Source organism: Phocoena sinus, chromosome 6 (assembly GCF_008692025.1).
Source record: "Phocoena sinus isolate mPhoSin1 chromosome 6, mPhoSin1.pri, whole genome shotgun sequence".
Lineage (NCBI taxonomy): Eukaryota > Metazoa > Chordata > Mammalia > Artiodactyla > Phocoenidae > Phocoena > Phocoena sinus.
In genome coordinates this window covers 81,393,932-81,415,641 of record NC_045768.1, presented here as the reverse complement: position 1 = coordinate 81,415,641, position 21,710 = coordinate 81,393,932, and the positions used below count along the sequence as shown (strand labels likewise).

General features: G+C 39.3%; 1 protein-coding gene across 12 annotated transcripts in view; it reads left to right on the top strand.

Annotated features, from left to right (window-relative positions):
* Positions 1 to 21,710, top strand: part of UBAP2 (ubiquitin associated protein 2) — a 128,759-nt gene that overhangs the window by 57,297 nt on the left and 49,752 nt on the right. For all 12 annotated transcript variants that reach the window (XM_032636071.1, XM_032636079.1, XM_032636070.1 and 9 more), the window contains 3 exons: positions 3,414 to 3,524; positions 5,947 to 6,100; positions 7,522 to 7,599. In XM_032636071.1, coding sequence (XP_032491962.1) covers positions 3,414 to 3,524; positions 5,947 to 6,100; positions 7,522 to 7,599 — 343 coding nt within the window. The remainder of the gene's footprint in view (positions 1 to 3,413; positions 3,525 to 5,946; positions 6,101 to 7,521; positions 7,600 to 21,710) is intronic.

Here is a 21,710-nt window from a genome sequence, read left to right as displayed (position 1 = left end):
TATTCCCTGGAATGAGATTTATGAATTGTTTGAGAAATACTTCTACATATTATATCGCCTTTTATCTGAGTAGCATATAGCAGATACACAAAAAAGAGCACTGGTAGAGGAGTTCAGAGCTTTAAGTTGTTTTTTTTTTTTTGTTTTTTTTTGTGGTACGCGGGCCATTCACTGTTGTGGCCTCTCCCGTCGCGGAGCACAGGCTCCGGACGCGCAGGCTCAGCGGCCATGGCTCACGGGCACAGCCGCTCCGTGGCATGTGGGATCTTCCCGGACCGGGGCACGAACCCACGTCCCCTGCATCGGCAGGTGGACTCTCAACCACTTCACCACCAGGGAAGCCCCAGAGCTTTAAGTTTTAACGATGGTTCTCTCTCTTACTAATCCAATCACTGGGGGAGTTTTGAAGGTTACTATAAATCTTTCTTTTTAAATAAATATTATTTATTAATTTATTTGGCTGCATTGGGTCTTGGTTGTTGTGCATGGGCTTTCTCTAGTTGCAGCGAGTGGGGGCTATCCTTTGTTGTGGTGCCTGGTCTTCTCATTGCGGTGGCTTCTCTTCTTGCGGAGCACAGGCTCTAGGTGCGCGAGCTTCAGTAGTTGTGGCATGCAGGCTCAGTAGTTGGGGCTTGTGGGCTTAGTTGTTCCACAGCATGTGGGATCTTCCAGGACCAGGGCTCGAACCTGTGTCCCCTGCATTGGCAGGTGGATTTTTAACCACTGCGCCACCAGGGAAGTCCCTGCTGTGCATCTTAACAACTGCATGTGACGGGTATTGACCTACTATAGATCGTTGGTAAAAATCTGACCTTATTAGTAGAAATCCAAAGACTGAAGCATGGGAAAACTGTAGAATGTATAGAACCTTGCTGGGTAACACAGGGAGGAAATCAGATGGAATGATGTGGTGTAAAGAGCTGCAATTATGAGACCAGGAGACCTGGCTTCCCGAAAGGCTAATTGTTTTGTGACCACAGAGAAATTGCTTCAGATGTTGGGGGTCAAACTGTTTTGAACTGCAGCTGATGCATACTAAAATAGTTAAAGATACTTAAAACACAGCAGATATTTAAATCATACATTTGTTCACTGATAACTGAGAAACCTATATTGTGCCTAATCTGTGATTGTTCCTTGTGTTGAAAATATTAAGTAGCTTAATTATCCCTTGTTAAAGGGAATGCACCAAGGAGATTTCTTTGATTTCAAACATAGCACCCTGTTGAGGCTACCTGAGAAAATAGTATGTCCAGGAGTGAGTTTTGTGATAGCTGCCAAATTCTAATTTTTTTCTTATTTATTTATTTATACAGCAGCTTCTTATTAGTTACCTGTTTTATACATATTAGTGTATATATGTCAATCCCAATCTCCCAGTTCATCCCACCACTATTAGCCCCGCTTTCCCGCTTTGGTGTCCATACGTTTGTTCTCTACATCTGTGTCACTATTTCTGCCTTGCAAACCAGTTCATCTGTACCATTTTTCTAGATTCCACATATATGCGTTAATATACGATATTTGTTTTTCTCTTTCTGACTTACTTCACTCTGTATGACAGTCTCTAGGTCCATCCATGTCTCTGCAAATGACCCAATTTCGTTCCTCTTTATGGCTGAGTAATATTCCATTGTATATATATACCACATCTTTTTTATCCATTTGTCTGTCGATGAGCATTTAGGTTGCTTCCATGAGCTGGCTCTTGTAAATAGTGCTGCAGTGAACATTGGGGTGCATATGTCTCTTTGAATTATGGTTTTCTCTGGGTATGTGGCCAGTAGTGGGATTGCTGGGTCATATGGTAATTCTATTTTTAGTTCTTTAAGGAACCTCCATACTGTTCTCCATAGTGGCTGTATCAATTTACATTCCCACCAACAGTGCAAGAGGGTTCACTTTTCTCCACACCCTCTCCAGCATTTGTTGTTTGTAGATTTTCTGATGATGCCCGTTCTAACTGGTTTGAGGTCATACCTCATTGTAGTTTTGACTTGCATTTCTCCAATAATTAGTGATGTTGAGCAGCTTTTCATGTATTTGTTGGCCATCTGTATGTCTTCTTTGGAGAAATGTCTATTTAGGTCTTCTGCCCATTTTTGGATTGGGTTGTTTGTTTTTTTAATATTGAGCTGCATGAGCTGTTTATATATTTTGGAGATTAATCCTTTGTCCGTTGATTCATTTGCAAATATTTTCTCCCATTCTGAGGGTTGTCTTTTCGTCTTGTTTATGCTTTCCTTTGCTGTGCAAAATCTTTTAAGTTTCATTAGGTCCCATTGTTTATTTTTGTTTTTATTTCCATTACTCTAGGAGGTGGGTCAAAAAAGATCTTGCTGTGATTTATGTCAAAGAGTGTTCTATGTTTTCCTCTAAGAGTTTTATAGTGTCCAGTCTTACATTTAGGTCTTTAATCCATTTTGAGTTTATTTTTGTGTATGATGTTAGGAAGTGTTCTAATTCCATTCTTTTACATGTAGCTGTCCAATTTTCCCAGCAGCACTTACTGAAGGGGCTACCTTTTCTCCATTGTATATGCTTGCCTCCTTTGTCAAAGATAAGATGATATGTGCGTGGGTTTATCTCTGAGCTTTCTATCCTGTTCCATTGATCTATATTTCTGTTTTTGTGCCATTACCATACTGTCTTGATTACTGTAGCTTTGTACTATAGTCTGAAGTCAGGGAGCCTGATTCCTCTATCTCTGTTTTTCTTTCTCAAGGTTGCTTCGGCTGTTCAGGGTCTTTTGTGTCTCCATACAAATTTTAAGATTTTTTGTTCTAGTTCTGTAAAAAATGCCATTGGTAATTTGATAGGGATTTCATTGAATCTGTAGATTGCTTTGCCAAATTCTAATTGTGAGACTTTAGGGTGTTAAAAATTATTTTATATGTGCAGTGTTCTAATCCAAGCAGTGATAGCCCATGTACGGAACATTGATGGAGTCAACTGGACTGTTGGACATTGCAAACAGTTGGACTGGATGTTCGGCTAATTGTGGCCACATACTCATGCTTGGTCTTTGGGAAACATATAGTTCCACTTAATATTTGAGTAACTCAGAAATATGGGAGTCCCAGGCCATTAAACTAGTTTGAGCAGTCACATAGCTCATCCTGAGTATTCTGAGAATGTTGGTATGTGTGTATGTGCTGCCGATTAAGAATTGATACTTTGTCAGCTTGGAGGAGGGTTGATTTATAGCTTGACTTTACCAGTATTGGTCGAAAGACATGGAGTAGCCCCACAAAACAGGTAAACCTGATCTTGGATTGTAATCTCAGAGTCTTGAAAAGGCCATCTTCATGTGGAAGGATTGCATAATCTCTGTCTTTATATAGTAGAATCTTAGGATTAATATCAAATGCCATTCTTCTGTTTCCCTAATCATTGTCTTATAATTCCAACAGCTTATGGAAGTGACAGGAAAAAATCAGGATGAATGCATAGTGGCTCTGCATGACTGTAATGGAGATGTCAACAAAGCTATCAATATATTGCTGGAAGGGAATTCAGACACGGTAAGTATTATTAATTGATTTGCAATGCTAAGATTTCTCTCCAGTTCCATATTGCATTTTCAACTTCACCTTATTCGGGGGTGGTGGTAGAGGGGGATTGTGGGTGCCATTCCATATATGTTTTAAGTCCAGAAATAACACTAACCTGAAATGACTGTTTTTGTTGTGTATGTTTTCTTCATGAAGTTGTAGAATCTGAAGACTTGAAAGAGAACTTGGTCATCTACTCCAGCCTTACACAGTTGCCAAAATTATCTGGGCCTGTGGACATTTTCACCACCTGAAAAACTTCTCTTGGCTCCACAGCTCATGTTTCTTCATCTCAATTGTCACCTTTTACCACTCCTTATATCTCTAGACTAACAGAAAACCAGGATTTGCTGGTATCTCTATTTGCTTATGTGTTAATATTCTACAGACACATTTTCATGACAATCTGACAGATTATATAAAATTTAAAAAAAAATTTTTTAAGCTTAATCAAGTTGGAGGAATGCACACTAAAGCTCCTCCCTTTTATTTTAGGAAGGATGCAGCTAAAGCCGCACCAGAGGCAGGTGTCAGCCCTAATGTTTTGATTTCTACATGGAAATTACACAGTATTTCATTTGTATTTTTTCATTGAGGAAACCAGTTCAGAGCAGATTAAAACAAATAATGATTCACCTAAGTGGGGTATAAAGATGAACACATCAAAAAGTGCCTTCCTTATCATTGTTTAGGTTTAATCAAGTTCTCGTTTTTAGGGGTAGGCTTTTTTAGGCACAGGCTGTATTAAAATGAACTACTGTGACAAGCTCAAAACTGAAATGAGTATATTTTTATTTAATAGGAAGCAAGCAGAATAAAATTTGTAATTATAAAAATTAATGATAATTGGGAAAATATTTCATTATTTGACTATAGCAGTATTTGTGTGTAAAATTCTATGCAAGATTACACTGGTCCAACATGATGAACTACCAAATATGTGAGTTTGTTGGGAAAATACATCATGTTAAGTGAGGAAATAAAATTTTGAAGAGTTTTTGTTTGCTGACACTTGGGCATGTATTTGCTGGGTTTTATAAACTATGGGGGGTGTTCACCTCATTGCTAATGGATGCAGTGTAGAATAGTTCTCCCTTATTTTTAAAATGAACTGAAGGGCTTAACTGCTTTCTTATTAAAAAAAATCACTGTGAATAAATGAAATATTTCCAAATCATTAATTGGAGGACATATTTTCTTTTATGCGGTCGAGATAAGCTTGAATACTGTTTCCCTGTTACCTTTCCTTTAGCTCCCACAGATTCATCACTCCTTTTCTTTGGTGGCTGGGTGAATCTTTTAAGTTTTAAATGATCAGCCAGTTCTATCTCAATAAAGACTTTCAACTTCCTCTCCTCATTTGGGACTGAACCTAAACGAGGTGGTTCTAGGCTGAAAGTTACATAAAGATCTCTTTGGTTACCTCTTTTTTTAAAAAAAATAATAAAATTTATTTATTTATTTTTGGCTGCATTGGGTCTTTGTTGCTGTGCACGGACTCTTCTCGTAGCAGTGAGCAGGGTCTACTCTTCGTTGTGGTGCACCGGCTTCTCTTTGCGGTGGCTTCTCGTCACAGAGCGTGGGCTCTAGGAGCATGGACTTCAGTAGTTGTGGTACGCAGGCTCAGTAGTTGTGGCTTACTGACTCTAGAGTACAGTCTCAGTAGTTGTGGCACACGGGCTTAGTTGCTTCGTGGCATGTGGGATCTTCCGGGACAAGGGCTCGAACACGTCTCCTGCATTGGCAGGCAGATTCTTAACCACTGTGCCACCAGGAAAGCCCTTTGGTTACCTCTTGAACCTAGAAGTCACACAGTTGGAGCTAGATCTGGCATGTTGTTTTCTTAAAAGGTGAGAAACTAGCAAATTAGGGCCTGAATACAGACACAAAAGGCATTTGTCTGTTTGGAGATGAGAAGGCTATAGGGAAAATAGAGAGGCAGAGGGGAAGTCCTTTGAAACCCTGGTTTGTTTAGGATTATTCCATGGTCCATCTTTTCTTTCATCCTGTTTGCCTTCTTACCTTGTTGTTGTCTGCAGTAGCCATGGCTACTACTGAGGTAGGTGAGGATGGCATAGAGTGGGAGCTTGGGGAAATAACATTTACTTTATGCTTATCAGCATAGGAAAAGGCTCTGTGGTGGGACAACATATAGTATGTTGTCAATTCAACTAGTTGCTGTAATCTTTTGTGCTCTCTGTAGCAACAGGAACCTAACGAGATTTGCTGTCGTTATCATGAGAGTACAGTACGTTTATGGAGAAGAATTAAAATGGTAGGCATGCAAGCTGTAAGGCATGCGTAATTAGGTCTGAAAGATAAATGCACACACTCTTGATGATTGTCCACACTTTGAGTGATAACTCTGAATAAATGCTCTTATTTTCGATAGACTTCATGGGAGACTGTAGGAGGGAAGAAGAAGAATTTTGGAAAAGAAAGTTCAGAAAACAAAGAGAATAGAGAGAAGAGAAGTGAGAGAGAAGTGAGCCGTGGGCGCGGAAGCAACAACCGGAAAGTAAGAGGTGGCAATCGTGGGAGAGAGTGTAAGTACAGACCTTTCTCCTCACCTTTGGTTTTATGAAAATTTTCATGCATGTTGAAAAGCTGACAGAATGATCCAATGAATGCCTATAAATCCACTTCCTCAGTGCAATATTTGTTAGTATAGTTAACAGTAATGAGCTACAGCTGAGTAGTTTATTAGAACCCTAACTGATACAATTTCATATTAGCACTGACCTGGGCTGTAGGTATTTGTGTTGTGTCTTAAGACCGCCTTCTGTTATGAATCAAGTGCATCGTCTAATTTTAAAGAAGGTTTTTTTGTTGGCTGGTAGCTAAAGCTGTTTATTCTTCACCACTTACGGATACTCATGATATATGCAAGATTTAGATTAAGATGAAAGTTGTTGAATAGGAAAGGTTTTTCTCAGTTCTCTCCATTTGACTCAGGTTTTGGCGTCATTCACCCAAAACAACACTACCTCCTATGCAGATGTACCAAAGTGGCTAAATTATGATAAATATATAACATGTTCCTTTATAGACTTGCTAGTTTATTTATACCACAAATGTTTATTGAGTATCTGCAGTGTAGTGGGTAGTCTTTAAGTCATACAGCAATGAAGAAAACAGAAATCTTTGCCCTTCTAAAACATCTTTTAAGGGAGGTAGAGTGAGATGTAACAATAAAAAAGAGAAGTAACATTTCATATTGATATTGTAATATTTTAATGGCATTATGTAGAAAATTATGCTCTGGGGAAAAACAAAGGCAGAGAGATGGGAATTATAGGTACGGGTTTGACAAATTTAAAGACAGTGACCAAGGAAGGCCTCACTGACAACTCACATACTTAAGCCATAAAAGAGATGAGGGGAGCAAGCTGTGTCAATATTGTTCATAAAATTTCTGTATTATACAGAGTCATTAATGCCAATATAGAAATAAGGAGAAGAAAAGACTGTGTTGGCATCTTCTGGACAGTAACCTGGAAAAACCTCTCTCTAACAATGATTTCCCCAAGAATTCAGTGTTGCCTTGGTATTGCAGTTTGCTAATCTATGCCTTTCCAGGCTTTGAACTTAACCCATGAGCAGATTTTGTTGTGTATGGTTACATAACAAAGGTATTTTTTTTTGGAAGTAAACTTACTTTACAGGAGGGTACGTCAAAACAGAAAATAAAGGTGGTACGTCATTTTAATTTCTTTTTGAATTTTCACCTATGAATTAAAAGCAAGTTGTGCTGTCATTCAGTTTTTTGAGCCACGCTGGTTTGGTTTTTCTTGTTTTCCAAACCCTTTGGTTAAATTTTAACCTTTTTGTAAAAAGCCTTTTTTTGTTGAGGGGTGGAGGGAGTCTTTTTGTCCTTGTCTTTTTTTTTTTTTTTTTGTCCTTGTCTTTAATAGCTGTAATAGCTGTTAGTTTGATTATGTATAAGGGGTGCTCTTTTCTTCCTTAGTTAGAGGTGAAGAGAATGGAATTGATTGCAATCAAGGGGACAAGCCTTCAGACCGTGGCAAGAGAGCTCGTGGTAGAGGTAAGACAGAATAAGGCGGACGGAGATGCCTGTGATCGGGAGAAGGAGGCAGGCTGTTCATATACTCAATACATTAAGCCATGGCAGTGTACTCTGAAAGAATGGTTGATCTGAAATCTTTTGATTCATTTACTGATGCCAATGAATGAAGTGTTTGGATTATGTAATTCTGAGGAAACCTACTGGTTGTTTTCAAATGAGCTGAGAAAGGCCCTTTATGAATAATTTAAAACTTGAAGCTCTGACCAAAAAGTTACTAATTCTCCTATGTTGGACTTTACCCATAGTAAAGTGTTTTACCATATGATGCTTTTTCGTTTGTTTCTAATGTTTATTTATGTATTTATTTGGCTGCATTGGGTCTTAGTTGCAGCACACGGGATCTTCGTTCAGGCATGTAGGATCTTTCGTTGTGGCGTGCGGGCTTCTCTCTAGTTGTACTTCTTTTTTTTTTTTGTGGTACGCGGGCCTCTCACCGCTGTGGCCTCTCCCGTTGCGGAGCACACGCTCCGGACGCGCAGGCTCAGCAGCCATGGCTCACGGGCCCAGCCGCTTCGCAGCATATGGGATCTTCCCGGACCAGGGTACGAACCCGTGTCCCCTGCATCGGCAGGCGGACTCTCAACCACTGTGCCACCAGGGAAGCCCTTCTTTTTGTTTTTTAAAGGAAATCCTTGGTAACTAACAACTTTTTTTTTTTCTTTTTTTTTAAGGTTTAATTTTGGGACTTCCCTGGTGGTGCAGTGGTTAAAAATCCACTTGCCAATGCAGCGGACACGGGTTCAAGCCCTGGTCCAGGAAGATCCCACATGCCGCGGAGCAGCTAAGCTCATGCGCCCCAACTACTGAGCCTGCGCTCTAGAGCCTGCGAGCTACAACTACTGAGCCCGGGTGCCACAGCTACTGAAGCCCGCACTCCTAGAGCCCGTGCTCCACAACGAGAGAAGCCACCGCAATGAGAAGCCCACGCACCGCAACGAAGAGTAGCCCCTTCTCGCCGCAACTAGGGAAAGCCCGCATTCAGCAACGAAGACCCACAGCAGCCACATAAATAAAATAGAATAAAATAAATTTATTTTAAAAAGGTTTAATTTTATTGATTTTTGGCTGTGTTGGGTCTTTGTTGCTGCACACATGCTTTCTCTAGTTGCGGCGAGGAGGGACTACTCATCATTGCGGTGCGTGGGCTTCTCATTGCGGTGGCTTCTCTCGTTGAGGAGCACGGGCTCTAGGAGTGCGGGCTTCAGTAGCTGTGGCACCCGGGCTCAGTAGTTGTAGCTCTTTCTGACTTACTTCACTCTGTATGACAGACTCTAGGTCCATCCACCTCACTACAAATAACACAATTTCATTTCTTTTTATGGCTGAGTAGTATACCGTTGTATATATGTGCCACATCTTCTTTATCCATTCATCTGCTGATGGACACTTAGGTTGCTTCCATGTCCTGGCTATTGTAAATAGTGCTACAGTGAACATTGTGGTACATGACTCTTTTTGAATTATGTTTCTCAACGTGTACGCCCAGTAGTGGGATTGCTGGGTCATATGGTAGTTCTATTTTTAGGTTTTTAAGAAACCTCCATAGTGTTCTCCATAGTGGCTGTATCAACTTACATTCCCACCCACAGTGCAAGAGGGTTCCCTTTTCTCCACACCCTCTCCAGCATTTACTGTTCATAGATTTTTTGATGATGGCCGTTCTGACTGGTGTGAATTGATACCTCATTGTGGTTTTGATTTGCATTTCTCTAATAATTAGTGATGTTGAGCATCCTTTCATGTGTTTGTTGGCAATCTGTATATCTTCTTTGGAGAAATGTCTATTTAGGTCTTACACCCATTTTTTCATTGGGTTGTTTGTTTTTTGGATATTGAGCTGCATGAGCTACTTGTATATTTTGGAGAGTAATTCTCTGTCAGCTGCTTCGTTTGCAAATATTTTCTCCCATTCTGAGGGTTGTCTTTTCTTCTTGTTTATGGTTTCCTTTGCTATGCAAAAGCTCTTAAGTTTCATTAGGTCCCATTTGTTTATTTTTGTTTTTATTTCCATTTCTCTAGGAGGCGCGTCAAAAGGGATCTTCTGTGATTTATGTGATAGAGTGTTCTGCCTGTGTTTTCCTCTAAGAGTTTGATAGTGTCTGGCCTTACATTTAGGTCTTTAATCCATTTTGAGTTTATTTTTGTGTATGGTGTTAGGAAGCATTCTAATTTCATTCTTTTATATGTAGCTGTCCAGTTTTCCCAGCACCACTTATTGAAGAGGCTGTCTTTTCTCCATTGTATATTCTTGCCTCCTTTGTCAAAGATAAGGTGACCACATGTGCGTGGGCTTATCTCTGGGCTTTCTGTCCTGTTCCATTGATCTATATTTCCGTTTTTCTGCCAGTACCATAGTGTCTTGATTACTGTAGCTTTGTAGTACAGTCTGAAGTCAGGGAGCCTGAATTCTCCATCTCCGTTTTTCTTTCTCAAGATTGCTTTGGCTATTCGGGGTCTTTTGTGTTTCCATACACATTGTGAAATTGTTTGTTCTAGTTCTGTGGAAAAATGCCATTGGTAGCTTGTTAGGGATTGTATTGAATCTGTAGATTGCTTTGGGTAGTATAGTCATTTTCACAGTGTTGATTCTTCCAATCCAAGAACATGGTATATCTCTCTGTTTGTATCATCTTTAATTTCTTTCATCTTCGTCTTATAGTTTTCTGCATACAGGTCTTTTGTCTCCTTAGGAAGGTTTATTCCTAGGTATTTTATTCTTTTTGTTGCAGTGGTAAATGGGATTGTCTCCTTAATTTCTGTTTCAGATTTTTTGTCATTAGTGTATAGGAACGCAAGACATTTCTGTGTATTAATTTTGTATCCTGCAGCTTTACCAAGTTCATCGATTATCTCTAGTAGTTTTCTGGTGGTATCTTTAGGATTATCTATGTATAGTATGTCATCTGCAAACAGTGACAGTTTTACTTTTTCTTTTCTAATTTGTATTCTTTTATTTCTTTTTCTTCTCTGATTGCCATGGCTAGGACTTCCAAAACTATTTTGAATAATAGTGGAGAGTGGACATTCTTGTCTTGTTCCTGATCTTAGAGGAAATGCTTTCAGTTTTTTACGATTGAGAATGATGTTTGCTGTGGGTTTGTCTTATATGGCCTTTATTATGTTGAGGTGGGTACTCTATGCCCACTTGCTTGAGAGTTTTTATCATAAATATGGGTGTTGAATTTTGTCAAAAGCTTTTTCTGCATCCATTGAGATGATCATATGGTTTTTCCTCTTCAATTTGTTAATATGGTGTATCACATTGATTGATTTGCATATATTGAAGAATCCTTGCATCCCTGGGATAAAATCCCACTTGATCATGGTGTATGATCTTTTTAATGTGTTGTTGGATTCTGTTTGCTAGTATTTTGTTGAGGATTTTTGTATCTATATTCATCAGTGATATTGGTCTGAAATTTTCTTTTTTTGTAGTATCTTTGTCTGGTTTTGGTATCAGGGTGATGGTGGCCTCGTAGAATGAGTTTGGGAATGTTCCTCCCCCTGCAGTTTTTGGAAGAGTTTGAGAGGATGGGTGTTAGCTCTTCTCTAAATGTTTGATAGAATTCACCTGTGAAGCCATCTGGTCCTGGACTTTTCTTTGTTGGAAGATTTTTATTCACAGTTTCAATTTTCATTGCTTGTGATTGGTCTGTTCATATTTTCTATTTCTTCCTGGTTCAGTCTTGGAAGGTTATACCTTTCTAAGAATTTGTCCATTTCTTCCAGGTTGTCCATTTTATTGGCATAGAGTTGCTTGTAGTAGTCTCTTAGGATGCTTTGTATTTTTGCAGTGTCTGTTGTAACTTCTCCTTTTTCATTTCTAATTTTATTGATTTGAGTCCTCTCCCTCGTGATGAGTCTGGCTAAAGGTTTATCAATTTTGTTTATCTTCTCAAAGAACCAGCTTTTAGTTTTATTGATCTTTGCTGTTGTTTTGTTTGTTTCTATTTCATTTATTTCTGCTCTGATCTTTATGGTTTCTTTCCTTCTACTAACTTTGCGTTTTGTTTGTTCTTCTTTCTCTAGTTCCTTCAGTTGTAAGGTTATATTGTTTGTTTGAGATTTTTCTTGTTTCTTGAGGTAGGATTGTATTGCTATGAATTTCCCTCTTAGAACTGCTTTTGCTGCATCCCATAGGTTTTGGATTGTCGTGTTTTCATTGTCATTTGTCTCTGGGTAATTTTTGATTTCCTCTTTGATTTCTTCAGTGATATCTTGGTTATTTAGTAACATATTGTTTAGCCTCCATGTGTTTGTGTTTTTTACGTTTTTTTCTCTGTAATTTATTTCTAATCTCATAGCGTTGTGGTCAGAAAAGATGCTTGTTATGATTTCAATTTTCTTAAATTTACCGGGGCTTGATATGTGATCCAACATGTGATCTATCCTGGAAAATGTGCTGTAGTCACTTGAGAAGAAAGTTAATCTGCTGTTTTCAGATGGAATGTCCTATAAATATCAATTAAATCTATCTGGTCTATTGTGTCATTTAAAGCTTGTGTTTCCTTATTAATTTTCTGTCTGGATGATCTGCCCATTGGTGTAAGTTGGGTGTTAAAGTCCCCCAATATTATTGTGTTACTGTCAATTTCATCTTTTATAGCTGTTGGCATTTGCCTTATGTATTGAGGTGCTCCTATGTTGGGTTCATATATATTTATAATTGTCATATCTTCTACTTGGATTGATCCTTTGATCATTATGTAGTGTTTTTCCTTGTCACTTGTAACATTCTTTATTTTAAAGTCTATTTTATCTGATAATTAGTATTGCTACTCTAGCTTTCTTTTTCCATTTGCATGGAATATTGTTTTCCATCCCCTAACTTTCAGTCTGTATGTGTCCCTAGGCCTGAAGTGGGTCTCTTGTAGAGAGCATTTATATGGGCCTTCTTTTTGTATCCATTCAGCGAGCCTGTGTCTTTTGGTTGGAGCATTTAATCCATTCACATTTATGGTAATTATCAATATGTATGTTCCTATTACCATTTTCTTAACTGTTTTGGGTTTGTTTTTTGTAGGTCTTTTTCTTCTCTTGTGTTTTCCACTTAGAGAAGTTCTTTTAGCATTTGTTGTAGAGTTGATTTGGTGGTGCTGAATTCTCTTAGCTTTTGCTTGTCTGTAAAGCTTTTGATTTCTCCGTCGAATCTGAATGAGATGCTTGCCGGGTAGAGTAATCTTGGTTGTAGGTTCTTCCCTTTCATCACTTTAAATTTATCGTGACACTCCCTTCTGCCTTGTAGAGTGTCTGCTGAGAAATCAGCTGTTAACCTTAATGGGAGTTCCCTTGTATGTTATTTGTCATTTTTCCCTTGTTGCTTTTAGTAATTTTTCTTTGTCTTTAATTTTTGTCAATTTAATTACTGCGTGTCTTGGCATGTTTCTCCTTGGGTTTATCCTGCTTGGGACTCTCTGCGCTTCCTGGACTTGGGTGGCTATTTTTTTTTACCATGTTAAGGAAGTTTTCTACTCTAATCTCTTCAAATATTTTCTTGGTCCTGTCTCTCTCTCTTCTCCTTCTGGGACCCCTATAATGCAAATGTTAGTGCGTTTAATGTTGTCTCAGAGGTCTTTTAGGCTGTCTTCATTTTTTTCATTCTTTTTTCTTTATTCTGTTCCGTGGCAGTGAATTCCAGCATTCTATCTCCGAGGTCATGTATCTGTTCTTCTGCCTCAGTTATTCTGTTGTTTCCTTCTAGTGTATTTTTCATTTCAGTTATTTTATTGTTCATCTCTGTTTGTTTGTTCTTTAATTCTTCTAGGTCTCTGTTAAACATTTCTTGCATCTTCTCAATCTTTCCCTCCGTTCTTTTTCCAAGGTCCTGGATCATCTTCACTGTCATTGTTCTGAAATCTTTTTCTGGAAGGTTGCCTATCTCCACTTCATTTAGTTGTTTTTCTGGGGTTTTATCTTGTTCCTTCATCTGGTAACAAAGTCCTCTGCCTTTTCATTTTTCTGTCTTTCTGTGAATGTGGTTTTCGTTCCACAGGTTGCAGTATTGTAGTCCTTCTTGCCTCTGGTGGATGAGGCTATCTAAGAGGCTTGTGCAAGCTTCTTCATGGGAGGGACTGGTGTTGGGTAGACCTGGGTGTTGCTCTGGTGGACAGAGCTCAGTAAAATTTTAATCCACTTGTCTGCTGATGTGTGGGGCTGAGTTCCCTCCCTGTTGGTTGTTTGGCCTGAGGTGACACAGCACTGGAGGCTCTGGGAGGGCTCATGCCAAGGAGTATTTCCGAAAACTTCTGCTGCCAGTGTCCTTGTCCTCACAGTGAGCCACAGCCACCCCCTGCCTCTGCAGGAGACCCTCCAACATTAGCAGGTAGGTCTGCTTCAGTCTCCTATGGGGTCACTGCTCCTTCCCCTGGGTCCTGATGTGCACAATACTTCGTGTGTGCCCTCCAAGAGCGGAGTCTCTGTTTCCCCCAGTCCTGTCAAAGTCCTGCAATCAAGTCCCGCTAGCCTTCAAAGTTTGATTCTCTAGGAATTCCTCCTCCCATTGCCCGACCCCCAGGTTGGGAAGCCTGACGTGGGGCTTAGAACCTTTAGTCCAGTGGGTGGATATGGTATAAGTGTTCTCCACTTAGTGATTATGGGATTTGATTTTATTATGATTGCGCCCCTCCTACTGTCTCATTGCGGCTTGTCCTTTGTCTTTGGATATGGGGTATCTTTTTTGGTGAGTTGCAGTGTTTTCCTGTTGATGATTGTTCAACAGTTAGTTGGGATTCCAGTGCTCTCGCAAGAGGGAATGAGCACATGTCCTTCCACTCCACCATCTTGAATCAGTCTTGGTCCTTGTTTTTTTTAAATCCACTTTATATATAGTAGTGTATATATGTTAATCACACCCCCCGACCTCTTTTTTTTTTTTTTTTTGGCGATACACAGGCCTCTCACTGTTGTGGCCTCTCCCGTTGCAAAGCACAGGCTCTGGACGCACAGGCTCAGCGGCCATGGCTCACGGGCCTCGCCGCTCCACGGCGTGTGGGATCTTCCCAGACTGGGACACAAACCCATGTCCTCTGCATCGGCAGGCGGACTCTCAACCACTGCGCCACCAGGGAAGCCCTGCTTTTTAAAGAATTTTTTGATGTGGACCAGTTTTAAAGTCTTTATTGAATTTGTTACACTATTGTTTCTGTTTTATGTTTTGGTTTTTTGGCCGTGAGGCATGTGGGGTCTTAGTTCCCTGACCCGGGATTGAACCCTCACTCCCTGCATTGGAAGGTGAAGTCTTAGCCACTGGACCTTCAGTGGAAGTCCCCTTATGTTTACTTTTTTTTTTTAAATTTATTTTAATTAATTTATTTTTGACCGCATTGGGTTTTTGTTCCTGCTTGCGGCATTTCTCTAGTTGTGGCCAGCAGGGGCTACTCTTCGTTGCGGTGTGCGGCTTCTCATTGCGGTGGCTTCTCTTGTTGCAGAGCATGGGCTCTAGGCATGTGGGCTTCAGTAGTTGTGGCATGTAGGCTTAGTAGTTGTGGCTCGCGGGCTCTAGAGCGCAGGCTTAGTAGTTGTGGCTTGTGGGCTTAGTTGCTCTGCGGCATGTGGGATCTTCCTGGACCAGGGCGTGAACCCATGTCCCCTGCATTGGCAGGCGGATTCTTAGCCACTGCGCCACCAGGGAAGCTCCCTTATGTTTACTTTTAAGGAAGGTTGTAAAGTAGTGGGTAAGGGACTCAGATTGACTTTTTTTTTTTTTGGCTGTGTTGCGTGGCTTGTGGGATCTTAGTTCCTGGACTAGGGATTGAACCCCAAGCCCTGGCAGTGAAGCGCCAAGTCCTAACCAGTGGACTGCCGGGGAATTCCCAGATTGACTGTTTATAAACCCAGTAAGATGTTAAAAAAAATCAGTCCACCCTCTTCCACATATATGTAAACTCTAGTGAGGTGTAATTTTTATATTATTAGCTAATATTTAAACATGTTTAAACAAGCTGTTCAAGAGTAGTGGTCTGTGTCTAGGGATTTCTTAGAATCATTATCCCAAGTTCAACACAGAGCAAGAAGAGAGAAAACATTCAGTACCCACTATGCACAAAAACAGTTATTTTGCTTGGTGAATATTAGTAAAGTACAGTTTGATAATAAGTGAATAGTGGTACAAGACAAATAATTTGTCCCTTTCATAATTAAAGGATGTGTCCTTTGTTTTATGTGTTTAATATGTCCCTTTCCAGAAGTTTGGTTGTAAGTTATTTAATGTCTTAATCTACTCTCTCATGGTGTGTTGAATTAACCTTAAAACTGTTGATTGTACTATCCCTTTCCAGTTATTTGTGATCTGTTGGGTAGTATGCAGATTTTAGAATGCATCCTTAAAAAACAAGTACATGGTTTAAAGTGTGTACTTTAAAAATGATTCTTTGAGGTCTCCATTGCCTTTATTCTTTAATTTTGACCATACTTGTGGGCAGCTGTTGCTGACTTCACGTTGGCTCTCCCTCAGAACAGTAATCTATGTTCATGATAAAATTAGCTAAAATGTTAAGCTGCTAAAATTTTAATAAATCACCCCTTTCCCCTTTAATTTTTGCCTTATCTACACAGTGTTAGCATAAAGAGTATTATGAAACAGCATGGATTTAATATGCTAATGTACATTTTTTTGTAATTTATGTTAAGAATTTGGTAATCTCTGTATTAAATAAAAAATCATATATATAAAATGGGAGTATATTTTACTCCCATTTCATGGAAAGTATAAACTGTAGCAAATGAAATAAAATTAAGTTCCATTTATACACCTAGTTTTTCTGTACCTTTCCCTGAATGTTTTCTCTGTATTGGGAGGAGCAAGAATCAGTGTGACACTTGTAACAGATCATTTTTCTATGATTCATTTAAAGTTGGTGGAAAGGTAGCTTGTGAGTTGTGTGTTTTTGTGAGAAAACAGCCTCTTCAGAAGAGGAGAATAACAGCTGTGCTAGGCTATTGTTAGTGTTCTGGGCTTTGCTTTTTGGAAAGTGAGCCTAGTAGTTGGTGTGAAAACCTTTGGAAATTTATAAATGTTGACTATTCATAGATACTTGGCCATCAAATAATACTGTGCTTTGTGTACAAAATGTGGAATTTAATTGATATTTATAAAGTATCTAATCCTGAGTTTAGATTGAAGACCATGTTAATAATCTGTGAGATTGGGAGTATTTTTTTTTTTTATTGGAGCATGGTCTATTAACAATGTTGTATTAATTTCAGGTATACAGCAAAGTGATTTAGTTATACATATACATGTATGTATTCTTTTTTTTTTTCTTTTTTCTTTTTTGTGGTATGCGGGCCTCTCACCACCGCGGCCTCTCCCGCTGCGGAGCACAGGCTCCAGAGGCGCAGGCTCAGCGGCCGTGGCCCACGGGCCCAGCCTTTCCGCGGCATGTGGGATCCTCCCGGACCAGGGCACCAAACCCGCGTCCCCTGCATCGGCAGGCAGACTCCCAACCACTGCGCCACCAGGGAAGCCCATGTATCTATTTTTTTTCGAATTGTTTTCCCGTTTAGGTTATTACTGCATATGGAGCAAAGTTCCCTGTGCTATACAGTAGATCCTTGTTGGTTATCTCTTTTAAATATAGTAGTGTGTACATGCCAATCTCAAACTCAGATTGGGGGTATTCTTGATAAAGTTCTTCATCATGTGCTGTGTTAGTTAGTAAAAAAAATAATATAATTCTGTGTTCCAGGATGAAACTACTTGGCTTTTGTGTAAGAAGTTACAATATAATCAAGCCACTCAGCTAACTTTTTTTTTTTTAGTTTTTATTTTTGGCTGCATTGGGTCTTCATTGCTGCACGTGGGCTTTCTCTAGTTGCGGCAAATGGGGGCTACTCTTCGTTGTGGTGCACGGGCTTCTCATTGTGGTGGCTTCTCTTGTTGCGGAGCACGGGCTCTAGGCGCGCAGGCTTCAGTAGCTGTGGCACACAGGTGCAGTAGTTGTGGCTCACAGGCTCTAGAGCACAGGCTCAGTAGTTGGGGCACATGGGCTTAGTTGCTCCATGGCATGTGGGATCTTCCTGGACCAGGGCTCAAACCCGTGTCCTCTGCATTGGCAGGTGGATTCTTAACCACTGCGCCACCAGGGAAACTAATTTGTGAATATGGCCTATATAATATAACTGAAAGGTTAATTGTCGAGCACCTACTAGGTGCTGACATTCTAGTTTTAATTCTTGAATTTTCTATAAATGCCTTCTCGGGTCCTGGTACAAAAATTATTTTACAAAATGCAGTGCTCTAAAATAAGTTGCTGAACAACTAGGTTATTTCCTGTAATTGAATAGTAATATTATTATGCCTCTAAATATGAGTCCATGAAAAAATATCCATGTTTATGACATTGGGGTTACATATCAGTCTTTAACGCAACAACTGATACTTAGGTACCTATTATATTGTTGAAGATACTGCTGTGCCTAAGACATGGTTCCTCACATCCTTAGTGGGGAAGGAGGAGAGACAATCAAGTAAAAGCACTGTTCGACTTACTTAAGAAAATGATTGGTGACGTGATCAACTGCCAATAGGGTTTCCTTTAGAGGACCTAAGGAGGTCTCTGAGGAGATGGGATTTAAAGTGAGGAGGAAGAAAGCCATGTGAAAATCTGGGTAGGAACATTCTGTGTAGAAGGATCAGTTTAGCTAGTGCAAACATGAAGAACAGCTTAGATTTTTCACAGAATAAAATGTATTCACTGGAATATAAAATATACATATAAGTGCTTAGGGTGTGGTTTTAACATTTTACTTTGAAATAAAAAAGCACAGCAGAATTTTGCATAGTGTTTACCCAGAGTCCCCAAGCTTTAATATTTTGCTACATTTGCTATATTTCCTCTCTGTATGTACATATTACTGTTTTTTCTGAAACCCTTGTGTGTTCATTTCAAACATAATGCCATTTTACCCCTTAATATTTTAGTGTGTAACTCTTATGAAAAAATATATTGTCTTAAAGAGCTACCTTAAAATGATAAAATCATGAAATTACCATCGATACAATGTATAGGCCTTATTCAAAAATTTCCAGTTATCCTGCTAATGTTCTTTATAACAAAAAGCAAATATTCTGGTCCAGGATCCAGTCTGGGATCACACACAGTATTTAGTTCCCATGTCTGTGTAGTGTCCTTCAATCTAGAACAGTTTATCAATCTGGAATAGTCTTTCTTTGTCTTTCATGCCCTTGACACTTTGGAAGTATCTCTTTTGTAGAATGTCCTTGATTAGCAAACTGAGAAGTTTCCTCATGATTAGATTCATGTTACCAGTTTTTGGCCGGAATGCCACAGAATGATATAGCTGTACCTCATGTTAGAGGGTACATGATGCAGATTTATCCCATTGCTAGTGATGTTACCTTTGATTACTTAAGGAAAGTGGTTTCTGCTAAGTTTCTCCTTTGTAAAGTTACTCCCTCATTCTTTGTAATTAATACATATTTTTGGGGGGGAGTGCTCTGAGACTGTGTAAATAACTGTTTTCCCATCAGACTTTTATTCACTGGTATTAGAATCCATTAATTCTTTCCTGAAATAATTATTGTGACACATTTATAATCAGACTTACTTGCTAAGGAAAAGCTAATATATGAGATATGAGGATAAGACTCGAAATAAGATCTCTTTCTCACTGAGTCCCTGCGGCATTTGCTGTTGTCATTTGACTCATTTACGCTACTTTGCGATTGGGGAAGAAGTATTCCTATCTCTGTGGATAAACCCTGACCCAAGGACAAAGAGGCACAACTTGCCTGAGTCCTAAGTCTCTGAGCCACAAGCCCCAGAGTGCCCTGTTCTCTTTGTGGGCTGAACAGGTCTCTGGGCAGGTGTGCAGCTTGTGGTCAACACAGCAACCATCTTTATCATTGAACCAGCCCTGAAAATCTGGGAACTTTTGTCTGTACAAAAAACTTTAGAACTACTCAGTATCTTAAAGATCATGACCGAGAGTGTGCAGTGATAAATTCGAGAGCCCACAGTTTCTGGTGCATTTGGCTGTTATCAAAGCCCTGCTTGGGCTTCCTTGGTGGCGCAGTGGTTGAGAGTCCGCCTGCCGATGTAGGGGACACGGGTTCGTGCCCCGGTCTGGGAAGATCCCACATGCCGCGGAGCGGCTGGGCCCGTGAGCCATGGCCGCTGAGCCTGCGCGTCCGGAGTCTGTACTTCGCAACGGGAGAGGCCACAACAGTGAGAGGCCTGTGTACCGCAAAAAAAAAAAAAAAAAAAAAAAAGAAAACAGCTTTACTCAAAGCCCTGCTTACAGTCTCCTGGGGTTGAAGGAAAGGGATTGCTTTCTATCTTCTTATTTTTCTTTAGGTTGCACATGTTCAGCCCCAGGGGGGATATCTGTTCTTTAGATTTGCCTTCTCCACTAGAGGTGGTTAGCTGTTCTCTGTGTTTTGGCTTTTTTCAAGGGAAATGGGCAACTTTTCTACTCTGGCTCTCAGTGTAAGACATAAATATTAAACAATTAAAAACTTGAGCAATTATTCAACATAGATGTAGTGCAGAGTCACTAGATAGACCTCTATGAGTAAAGGTTTAGCATTTATCATAACATTGGTTTATTCTTTATGATAATTTACTTTAATGTTGTTTTTCTCAATTATAAGAACCCAGGTCTCTCTCCTGAGATGTTAGGTGAAAACAGCTATTTGTACCAGATAACAGTATAGGAAAATGTATATACACAGATAACAACGTTACTGGTCGTGTAACTAGCCAGGTGAATAGGAAAGAACAATTTTGTTAGCTTGCTAAAATGTACATGAAGATGGATTTGATTTTTTAAAATCTACTTAAGATAGTTGGCTTGTTTGTGTTTCATACTTGGGTGCGGCTACTGCTCTCTGGAGACATGGAGATATTTAGTTGATACTGACTTTTTCCAGGGGACTTGCAGGATTTCTTGAATTTTTGGCCTTAGGATATGTTTTTCTTTTATAAATTACTTTCTTCTCTTTCATGTACATCTTGCTTTCTGGCTCAAGTATTAGATAATTGTTTAATGATTTTTTAGCAGAATCCTTTTTTAAAAATTGCCCCTATTTTCTTAATACTTAACCACTGTTAAATATTCCTTTTGCCACACAGTTTGCCACTGAATGGGTGCACATGAATGCACTTAATCAAGAGCAGTTGTGTTGTTTCTCTGTTTTCTTCACTGGTAACAGTGTTTATTATTGACCTCTAAAATTTCTTGAGATGTAATTTACATACTGTACAATTCACCCATTTACATTGCATAATTCAGTGGTTTTTAGTATATTTTTAGAATTATGCAGCCATCACCATAATCAATTTCAGAACATTTTCATCACCTCAAAAAGAATATCCCATACCCTTTAAGTATCAATTTCCAATTCCTTCATCACCCCCCCCCCCCCCCCCCCCCCCCGCCATCCCAGCAGTAAACAACTGGTAATCTACTTCCTGTGTTTATAGATTCTCCTGTTCTGGACATATGATATGTAAATGGAATCTATCAATATGTGCTCTTTTGTGACTGGCTTCTTTGACCTAGCTTAATGTTTTAAAGATTCATTGATGTTCTACCACATATCAGCACAATGTTGTAGCATGTATAAGTACTTCATTTCTTTTTATAGCCAAATAATATTCCATTGTATGGACATACTAAAGTTTGTTTGCTTTTTTTTACAGTTAACTGTTTTATGTCCTGTGAATTCGTTTTCTTACATGATGACTCTCCTCCCCCCACCCTACCACCTCTCTTAATTGTAAGGAGTCTTGCCAAAACTTGATCATTGAAAGCTTTCTTCTTAGAGTTAAGTTTGTTTTTTTTTAAACCCAAGTTTCCAACCTTCTTTTAGACTTACCTGAAGTCTTACCTTTGCCTTTCGACAGTGTTAAAATAGATAGTAGCCACTAATATGCATTATTAGAATTCTTCCACTTTTTAGGACATTTCCCTCTATTCCCCTGTCTCTGGGGATAGGGTAGATTTTTGTTAAGACCGTATCTTTTAATAGTTTAACTTGAACTACTGGATAAGTTAACTGTACATGATTAAATATACATTTAGTTATATTAGCATGGCTAACATAT